Source organism: Procambarus clarkii, chromosome 37 (genome assembly GCF_040958095.1).
Source record: "Procambarus clarkii isolate CNS0578487 chromosome 37, FALCON_Pclarkii_2.0, whole genome shotgun sequence".
NCBI classification, from domain to species: Eukaryota; Metazoa; Arthropoda; class Malacostraca; order Decapoda; family Cambaridae; genus Procambarus; species Procambarus clarkii.
In genome coordinates, this window is record NC_091186.1 from 37,685,472 (window position 1) to 37,696,823 (window position 11,352).

General features: G+C 43.8%; 1 protein-coding gene across 1 annotated transcript in view; it reads left to right on the top strand.

The window, feature by feature from the left end:
- LOC123750084 (tripartite motif-containing protein 5-like) overlaps positions 1–10,724 on the top strand; it is a 48,573-nt gene extending 37,849 nt beyond the window's left edge. Inside the window, exons 5-6 of the mRNA XM_069337397.1 lie at positions 9,700–9,914; positions 10,023–10,724. Of these exons, the coding sequence (XP_069193498.1) occupies positions 9,700–9,914; positions 10,023–10,122 (315 nt within the window). The 3' untranslated portion in view covers positions 10,123–10,724. The remainder of the gene's footprint in view (positions 1–9,699; positions 9,915–10,022) is intronic.
- Positions 10,725–11,352: the final 628 nt, after the last annotated feature.

Sequence of the window (11,352 nt, forward strand, 5' to 3'; positions counted from 1 at the left end):
GCTATAGGTCTAGCACCAACCCCCTGCCAGTAGAGGGGAGGGTTGCAGCTACAGGTTCAGCACCAACCCATTGCCAGTAGAGGGGGGCTGGAGCTACAGGTCCAGCACCAACCCCCTGCCAGTTGAGGGGGCTGGAGCTACAGGTCCTGCATCAACAACTTGCCAGTAGAGGGGGGGCTGGAGCTTCAGGTTCAGCACCAACCCCCTGCCAGCAGAGAGGGGGGGGGGATATGGAGCTACAGGTTCAGCATCAACCCCCTGCCAGTCGAGGGGGGGGGCGGAGCTACAGGTCTAGCACCAACCCCCTGCCATTAGAGGGGGGCTTGAGCTACAGGTCCAACACCAACCCCCTGCCAATAGAGGGGCGCTTGAGCAACAGTTCCAGCACTAATCCCCCTGCCAGTAGAGGGGGGGGCTGGAGCGACAGGTCCAGCATCATCCCCATGCCAGTAGAGGGGTGCTGGAGATACTGGTCCAGCACCAACCCCCCTGACAGTAGAAGGAGGCTGGAACTACTGGTCCAGCACCAACCCCATTCCAGTAGAGGGGGGCTGGAGCTACAGGTCTAGCACCAGCCCCCTGCCAGTAGAGGGAGGCTGGAGCTACTGGTCCAGCCCCAACCCCCTTCCAGTAGACGGGGGCTGGAGCTACAGGTCCAGCACCAACTCCCTGCCAGTAGAGGGGGGCTGGAGCTACAGGTCCAGCACCAATCCCCTGCCAGTAGAGGGAGGCTGTAGCTACAGGTCCAGCACCAACCCCCTGCCAGTAGAGTGGGGGCTGGAGCTACAGGTCCAGCACCATCCCCCGGCCAGTAGAGGGGGGGCTGGAGCTACAGGTCCAACACCAACCCCTTGCCAGTAGCGTGGGGGGGGGGGTGGAGCTACAGGTCCAGCACCATCCCCCTGCCAGTAGCGTGGGGGGGGGGGGTGGAGCTACAGGTCCAGCACCAACCCCTTGCCAGTAGAGTGGGGGGGGTGGAGCTACAGGTCCAGCACCAACCCCTAGTAGAGTGGGGGGGGTGGAGCTACAGGTCCAGCACCAACCCCCTACCAGTAGAAGGGGGGCTGGAGCTACAGGTCCAGCACCAACCCCCTACCAGTCGAAGGGGGGCTGGAGCTAAAGGTCCAGCACCAACCCCCTGCCAGTAGGGGGGGGCTGGAGCTACACGTCTAGTACCAACCCCTTGTCAGTAGAGAGAGGGGTGGGGGTTGGAGCTACAGGTCTAGCACCAACCCCCTGCCAGTAGAGGTGGGCTGGAGCTACAGGTCTAGCACCAACCCCCTGCCAGTAGAGGTGGGCTGGAGCTACAGGTCCAACACCAACCCCCTGCCAGTAGAGGTGAGCTGGAGCTACAGGTCCAACACCAACCCCCTGCCAGTAGAGGGGGAGCTGGAGCTACAGGTCCAGCACCAGCCGCCTGCCAGTAGAGGTGGGCTGGAGCTACAGGTCAAGCACGAACCCCCTGCCAGTAGAGGGGGTTTCTGGACTTACAGATCCAGCACAGTAGTAGGGATGGCAGTCCAGCGGCCCTTTTTTTTCTGGGAAAAAAAGGGCCCCTGGACTGCCAGGGTTTTCATGCGAATTGGGCTAGTCACAGATTTGGAATTAAGGAATTCTTATGAGGGAGTAATTTCTGAGATTTTAGAAGTTTGTTAAGGTTTCTTATGATGAAAATAATGTCATACGAGTTTGTTAAGAGTTCCTTTGGGCAAAATTCAAGTCACTGATGTGGAATTAAGGAATTCTTATGATGAAATAATGTCATATGAGTTTATTAAAAGTTCTTATGATGAAAATAATGTCATACGAGTTTTGTTAAGAGTTCTTATGGGAGAAATTTTCAGAGTTCCTACCGATAATAAACCGATATTTAGGCCTTATACATTTAAGTAGGATTCTTACTTAGAAACTAGTATATTGCTATATATCTGAATCATTTCACTGCCTTCCCCTCCCCCTGCATCTCCCGCTCATACCTCACACCCCCTCCCTCCCCCTTACCTCACAATCTCTCGCCTCACCTGTGTTTACCTTACGCCGCCGGCGAGACGCTGCCATACGCTGCCATCAGGTCACCTCCTTAATCTTATCTTCTCCATAATATCTGGACCGTCCCTCCCCCCTCTCTCGTCCTGTTTCAGTACACCTCTCTCCTTTTCATATTTTTCTTTCTTCGTAAGTCCTTACAGCTATTTTCTGACATCGAAGTGTTTGTTCCTTTTTCATTAACCACACAGTTTTACACAAATCAACCGAGGCATCTCAATGTAACCTTTAATACTGAAGCTGCCTCCGAGCCTATCTAAGCCGCCCCAGGCTATCTGCCCGAGGCCTTCAACACCTGATTACCTGCCCTGTCATCTACCTGTCATTGTCAGCGTTCACCACCGTAATAATTTATATACATTAGGCGGTAATAAACATATTTATTTTTATTTAGTCATCTAATTTTTAGTTTACGCAATTTATAATAAACGACTCATTTTATCCTGAAGTTCTAAAAAGCTCGCTCCTCAATCCGCTTGTATAATATCCGTCCTATTCACTCCTCATCTCTGTAAGAATGTCAGTTTAGATAGCGTTTACACATGTAGCCGCTACCTCCATCCCTATCTCACAAAGCAGGGGTCATCTCCGTAATCTTACATTATCTTAGCGTCACCGCAACACCTCGCACCCACCCTGCATCTCACTCCCGCGTCACCTACACCGACCCCCACGCGGGCGTGCGGTCGCCCCCGCACGCCCCCCAATGCGTGGGGGGCGTGCGACCCCCACGCTGCTGTTATCTTATCGTCACGATCTTATCTAGACCAGTCTCTCTACCTGACACCTTACTCTCCCTATTCATTATCATTAATATTGTTCTTTCACAAATCCGTACAGCTATATAGACTTCGTAATGCTAGTTCCATACATTAAACAAGACAGTTTGCTCAAATCAACCGAGTCAATTACCAAACTTTAGCTCATGTCCCCGCATTAGTTCCCTCGCACATCATCGTTATTAACCCATTATTTTCATTAAATTTTAACCCGCCATACTTCTAACTGTGTAAGTAAGGAAAACACATTGACTAAACTCTAGCTCTTATCCTCCGCCTTAGCGCTCTCTCGTATTTTCGTTAATACATAATCAAATTCCCTGAAATTTTAACCCTCTGTAATTCAGACACAGTAAATAAGATCAAGTCAATTACTGAGCTCCAGCTCTCATCCCCCACCCTACTTCCCCCTCAAGTCTTTGTTAATATCCTATCAATTCCCCTGAAATTTTTACCCTCTGTATTTCAGACATAGTAAATATGATGTAAACAATTATAAAACTCTAGCTCTCGTCCTTTGTCCAAGTTCACTCCTGTAAATTCATTACAATCAATCCAAATCCCACTGAGATTTAAACAGCCAACTACATTTTCAGACATAGTAAATAAAAGCCAGTTCAGTTACCGAGTTTCAACTCTTGTTCCCCGCTTATCTCATTTTATACAAGTTCTTTATTATCCAACTAAATCACCTGAGATTTTAAGATCACCTTACTTCTAACATAGTAAAATTAATCAGGACATTAGCCAAGCTCCATTTCCTCTGTCTTAGATCATCGAACATAAATATATCCAATCAAGTCCCTCTCCAGCCTTACTCTTTATCAGAGTAATCACCTTACCCTTTCCCTCCTTTACCTTCTCATCCCCAACGTATCCAAACCTTCAATAATCATACTGTATTTGCTTATTTTCTCTATTTTCAGCTGTGTTCTTCACATTTTTTCCATGTTATCTGTGTTCACTCCATGTTCTACAAATGTTCACAGCATGCTCAGTTCAAATTTTTTCACCTGTTTTTCTCAATTTTTTCTGTTTTCTACCATTTTTCCCCCACGTTCATTACAGTCCCTTACATGTTCTCTATAACTTTTATACTCAGTATTCATGTTCTCAATGTTCTTAGCTTGTTCTTCACATGTTCAGTGTTCATTCTTTGTATTCCCTATGTTCCTTATCATGTCTTCATATTCTCTATAAGTTCATATTCCCCGCATGTTCACTCTATTCATCAACTTTTTCTTACATGTTTTCTGTGTTCACCGTATGTTCACTGTGTTCATTCCCTTACTTATCCTCAATTTTTTATGTTCTCTGTTTCTTTAAACCAATTTGTTTTTTTCCATTCACTAACTAGTTCTTTGTCAAATATTATCATCGGCAATACAGTTCCCTCAACAATTTTAGTCACCCAGTTTTATTTGCAAAACTATGTCAAAGTAATTCTCGTAGTCAACTTAATAGTTCTACCAACCCTGTTCTTAAACAAATCTACACTTTATTCAGTTCCAAATTTACAAAGACAAACCTTTCTTGTAACTTCTTAACTAAAAATTACTTGTCAATCAACCAAAAATAGTCAGGATTAATCTCATTCAATGCCGTTCTTAACTAAAACAACCTTTCTCTTAGCTAAAAATTGTCAAAGGAATCTTTCCAACACTGTTCATAACTAACTTTATCCATCGCCATTCAACTAAAAATAATAACTTTCATCATTTCCTAACTAAACTTATTCCATAGTCAACAGAAAATAACCGTGTTCATCATGTTTCATTGTCATTTCTTATCTAAAAAATTATCCGCCAATCATCAGAAAAGTCATGTTCATCATGTTTTGTCTTTTGCTTAACTAAAAGTATTCATCAGTCAACTAAAAAATAGTTACTTCATCATGTTTCCCTGTCATTTCTTAACTGAAATATCACTTCTCTCATCTGAAATAGGCATGTGTAGCCTCTTTCCAACACTGTTCTTTCTCATCTTCATTAATGACCTTCCAAATGCCTCCCAACACCTCAAACCTATTCTATTTGCTGACGACACAACCTTCATTTACTCCAGTCCTGACCCCCTTGCTCTAAATGCCACAGTAAATACTAAGCTAAATAAAGTCCATCTTTGGCTAAATGCCAACAAACTCACCCTTAACATTGACAAAACTTTCTATATTCTGTTTGGCAATAAATCCTCTAATCAAATAAATCTCAAAATAAACAATACCCAAATTTGTAACAAATTCGATGGAAAATTCCTTGGCGTTCTCATTGATCACAAGCTAAATTTCCAGGGACACATTCTAAATATATAAAAAAAAAGTTTCAAAAACTGTTGGCATTCTTTCTAAGATCAGATATAATGTACCCCGCCCTGCCCTGGTTACTCTCTATTACTCCCTCATCTATCCATATCTCAACTATGGTATTTGTGCTTGGGGTTCTATACCCAAAATCATTTACGTCCTCTAATTACTCAACACAAAGCTGCTATTAGGACAATATCCAACTCTGGCCCCAGGCATCACTCGGTACCCCTACTCAAATCTCTGAATATGTTAGACATTAAGTCACTGCACATTCTCTCATGTGTATTATACATATATAAAACGCTGAACTGTAATGCCAATCCTGACCTCAAAAGCTTCATTGAAGGTTGTAACAGAACCCATGAGCACCACACCAGAAATAAATACAGTTTTGATATTCCAAGAGTACGACTTAATCAAACTAGAAATGCTCTACAAATCAAGGGACCCAGAATGTGGAATGATCTTCCCAACCATGTTAAAGACTGTACCTCTCTCAACCAGTTTAAGATAAAAACTAAACGCTATCTAATAAATTCCCTGTAACCTACCTTACCCCTCTATTGTCAACCCATGTCTGTTATTTTTTTTTAATCAACACTGTTTGTCAACCTATTGTATTTGTGCTGCTTTTTCAGTCATGTTCCTCCTTTTTTTATCTTTATTTGTATTTGTTCCCAACACATTTTATTCTTTATGCTCAATTAGTATTAAGTTCTAGATATTAATGTTTTTCCTGCCTGAAACGCATTGCATAATAGTGGCTTTAGGCATTGTATGTACTAGCTCTATCTATATATCGATCCATTAATGTAACATCACTTGTATGTATGTACCTTTCCTGAATAAACATATTTATTTATTTATTATTTTAACTAAAGTAACCTTTCACTTCGCTAAAATAGTCATATTCATCATTGTTCCTAACTAAAATTATGTGTCGCTAAGTAAGAAAAATAGTCAAATGTAACTTTTTCAGCACTTTCGTAAAAATTATATGTCGTTAAGTAAGAAAAATAGTCAAAGGTGCTCTCCGTGACACCAAAGTTGCTCTTCGAGAAATCAAAGACACTCTTCAATACATCAAGGACTTACTCAAAGACACCAAAGTTGCACTCAAAGACATCCTTTGAGACATCAAAAACATCCTTTAAGACTTCAAAGACACCTCTCGAGGCATAAAAGTTATTCTTTAAGACAAAGTCATTCTCAGTCATCAAAAGTTATTCTCAGAGTCTCCTTTGTTATTCAAAGCCACCTTCTGAGACATCCTCGTTCAACAAAAACTGTCCTCAGAGCCATCAAAAAGTTAAATACAGTCATCAAAGTTATTCTCTAAGTATCTTTTCGTTCATCAGAGAAGCTTTCTAAGACATCTTTGTTCATCAAAGTTGTTCTCTAAGACATCAATCTTGTTCTCTAAGACATCAAAGATGTTCTCTAAATCATAAAAGTTAATCTCTAAGTCACCTTCGTTCATTAGAGAAACTTTCCAATCCATCATCGTTGATCAAAGTTATTCTCAGAGTCATCAAAGTGATCTCTAATTCACCTTCGTTCTCCAAAAGTTGTTCTCTAAGACACCTTCGTTCATCAAAGAAACTCTCCTTCTTCCATCATGTTATTCTTTAAGACATCTTCAGTCATAAAATTTCTCTCCAAAATGTAACTAGTTCAGCTTTTCATACCAAACCTGCACTTCTGTTAAAATATATTTTCTTAGTCACTTTACCCTAAAACTGTGTCTCTGAACTACACTGCTCAAACCTACGTAACCTATCCTCTCCACCCAATGTTACTTAGTTAACGTAACGTTCCTAAACCTAACTTTACCTATCCTAACTTAACTTACCTTACCTTTACCTATCTAACCTAACTTAACCTGCATAACCTAACTTTACCTATCCTAACATAACTTACTTTACCTATCTTACCTAACTTATCTAACCTAACCTAACTTATCCTGCTTAACCTAACTTACCTACATTACCTAACTTAACCTGCATAACCTAACTTTACCTATCCTAACTTAACTTACCTTACCTAACTTAACCTGCATAACCTAACTTTACCTATCCTAACTTACCTTACCTATCTTACCTAACTTACCTAACTTATCCTGCATAACCTAACTTTACCTAACCTAACCTGCTTAACCTAACTTACCTACCCTACCTAACTTAACCTGCTTAACCTAACTTACCTTACATTACCTAACTTAACCTAACTTATCCTGTTTAACCTACCTTACCTAACTTAACCTAACTTACCTACCCTACCTAACTTAACCTGCTTAACCTAACTTACCTTACCTTACCTAACTTACCTAACTTAACCTAACTTAACCTAACTTATCCTGCTTAACCTACCTTACCTAACTTAACCTGCTTAACCTAACTTACATAACTTATCTTACCTATCCTAACCTAACCTAACTTGCTTTACCTAACTTAATCTTACATTCCCAAACTGATGTATCCTAACTTATCTAGTCCAACCAGACATGATTTAACTTACATAATTATTCCTGCTTGTCTTTTGTGTTTCGTCAATCATTGTCTCGTATTCGTTTACTCATTTCAAGGGTTAATTTCTCAAATAGACATTTTTGCATTTCAAGTGTTATTTGTTTAAGATTGGGTGTTTAACCATTTCAAAGGATTTTTGTTATATATGGGAATTTACTTGTTTCAAGGGCTAATTTCTCAAATGGTCATTTTTGCAAATCAAGGGTTATTTGTTAAAGTTCATCAAGTTGCTCATAAGTTGTATTTATTATGTTTGTTATCATTTATTCTTATTCCCCAACCCCTTAACCTAACCTCTTGTAATCTTAGTGTATTTAGTAGGTTCTATCATATGTTCTTATTCCCCAACCCTTTAACCTAACCTTTCAGATGTAGTTTTGTTTCTTTGTATATTTTTACCCAAAACAAACAGGTGAAACAGCCGTAAATTGTTATAAAACACGATATTTTCTAAACAAATTCTTTAAGATTTTCCTAATTATTTTCATCATAAGAACTTTTAACAAACTTCTAAAATCTCGGAAATTATTTTTCTCATAAGAATTCCTTACTTCCAAATCTGTGACTGACCAAATTTACCTGAAAACCCTGACATGCTACACACGATATTTGAATTTCTCCCATAAGAACTCTTAACAAACTTTTATGACATTATTTTCATCATATGAACTCTTAACAAACTTCTATAATCTCAGAAATTATTTTTCTCATAAGAAATCCTTAATCCCAAATCTGTGACTCCCCAAATTCGCCTGAAAACCCTGACATGCTACACACGATATTTCTAAATTTACCTGAAAACCCTGACGGTCTACACACGATATTTTCCCCCCAAATATCGTGTGGGGACCGTCATCCCTACTACTCAGCACCAACCCCTTGCCGGTAGAGGTGGGCTGGAGCTACAGGTCCAGAACGAACCCCCTGACAGTAGAGGTGGGCTGGAGCTACAGGTCCAGCACCAACCCCCTGGCAGTAGAGGGGGGCTGGAGTTTCAGGTCCAGCACCAATCCCCAGCCAGTAGAGGGGGGCTGGAGCTACAGGTCCAGCACCAACCTCCTGCCAGTAGAGGGGGGCTGGAGCTATAGGTCCAGCACCAACCCCCTGGCAGTAGAGGGGGGCTGGAGTTTCGGGTCCAGCACCAACCCCCTGCCAGTAGAGGAGGGCTGGAGCTACTTGTCCAGCACCATCCCCCTGCCAGTAGAGGGGGCTGGAGCTACACGTCCAACACCAACCCCCCTGCCAGTATAGGGGGGCTGGATAATGGCGCTGACACTGCCCACAGGTGATAATGGGGCTGACACTGGCCACAGGTGATAATGGGGCTGACACTGCCCACAGGTGATAATGGGACTGACACTGCCCACAGGTGATAATGGGGCTGACACTGACCACAGGTGATAATGGAGCTGACACTGACCACAGGTGATAATGGGGCTGACACTGACCACAGGTGATAATGGGGCTGACACTGACCACAGGTGATAATGGGGCTGACACTGACCACAGGTGATAATGGGGCTGACACTGACCACAGGTGATAATGGGGCTGACACTGACCACTGGTGATAATGGGGCTGACACTGACCACTGGTGATAATGGGGCTGACACTGACCACAGGTGATAATGGTGCTGACACTGACCACAGGTGATAATGGGGCTGACACTTACCACACGTGATAATGGGGCTGACACTGACCACAGGTGATAATGGAGCTGACACTGACCACAGGTGATAATGGTGCTGACACTGCCCACAGGTGATAATGGAGCTGACACTGACCACAGGTGATAATGGTGCTGACACTGCCCACAGGTGATAATGGAGCTGACACTGACCACAGGTGATAATGGGGCTGACACTGACCACAGGTGATAATGGGGCTGACACTGACCACGGGTGATAATGGGGCTGATACTGACCACAGGTGATAATGGGGCTGACACTGCCCACAGGTGATATTGGGTCTGATATTGTCCAAAGGTGATAATGGGGCTGACACTGACCACAGGTGATAATGGGGCTGACACTGTCCACAGGTTGAGGACCTCCGCAGGATGAGTGAGCCCGTCAAGAGGCTGGTGGAGGCTGGCCGGGTGGTGGCCGTCAAGAGGCTGGTGGAGGCTGGCCGGGTGTTGGCTGTCCAGGAAGACCAAGATGGCCGCCGCTCCGCCAGGATAACTCTACAAGACGACAGCTGTACCTCCACCCACTCCTGCGTCAGCCCACGCCCGCCCACGCCCACACCCTCCAGGTTACTTTATTACACCCACTAGTCTTACTGACTTACTGAGTTATGATAACTAATATGATAACATTATTGTTATACAGTTATCAGCATGATATATTTCATTTCCTGCAGGAGAGTGAGGTTGTGGGCATGCTGGAGCCCTCCTGCACCCTGGCGTTCCTTGACCTCGGGTGGGCGGGGTCAACAAGAGGGCGGGTCACCATCCAGCTGACCCCTGACACTCCGCTGGCCAGACAGTTTGTGTTGTTGTGTACGGGCCTGTGGGGCCACACCTACCGCAACACTAAACTGTTGTGGCTGGGGAACAAGGGTGAGCCGGAGGAGTGGGTGGGGGGCGGAGACTACGAGTTTAATGATGGTTGGGGAGGAGCCCCACTGCTGCCTGACCTCCAGGGGCAGTACCGGGAGTCAGGCCGGGCAGGAACTGTGTGGGTCAGGGGTGCGCTGGGGAGTGCCAGGAGTGCCCAGTTCTTCATCACCACCAGGGACCGCCAGGATGGTGGCCAGTGGCCACTTGTCATCGGTGATGTGGTGAGCGGCCTGGATGTGGTGAGGGCAGCAGTCAATCACAGTGACATTACGGAGGTGACTGTGGTGGACTGTGGTGTTCTGCTGACACTCTAGTTCACTGTACCACCACCATCACTACTGTGGTGTTGTGCTGCCACTCTAGTTCACTGTACCATCACTACTGTGGTGTTGTGCTGCCACTCTAGTTCACTGTACCATCACCATCACTACTGTGGTGTTGTGCTGCCACTCTAGTTCACTGTACCACCACCATCACTACTGTGGTGTTGTGCTGCCACTCTAGTTCACTGTACCATCACCATCACTACTGTGGTGTTGTGCTGCCACTCTAGTTCACTGTACCACCACCATCACTACTGTGGTGTTGTGCTGCCACTCTTCCCTCACTATCACTGATATATCACTATCACCTCACTATATCTGCTATATCACCATCACCTCACTATCACTGCTATATCACCATCACCTCACTATCACTAATATCACACTACCACTGCTAAATCATTATCATCTCACTATCACTGCTATATCACCACCAACTTACTATCACTGCTATATCACCATCACTATATCACCATCATGTCACTATCACTGCTATATCACCATGACCTCGCTATCACTACTATTTTACCATCACCTCACTATCACTATATCACCATCATGTCACTATCACTGCTATATCACCATCACTTCACTGTCATTGCTATACAGGTATCACCATTACCTCAATATATCTACTATATTACCATCACCTCGCTCTCACTGCTATATTACCATCACCTCATTCTCACTGCTATATCACCATTGCCTCACTATCACTCGGGTTCCACACATAGGGTCAGACACTGAACAATTTGAGTAATAAAACTTAGCTGTGGATAAGTGGCCATGTATATATTTTGCACCAAAA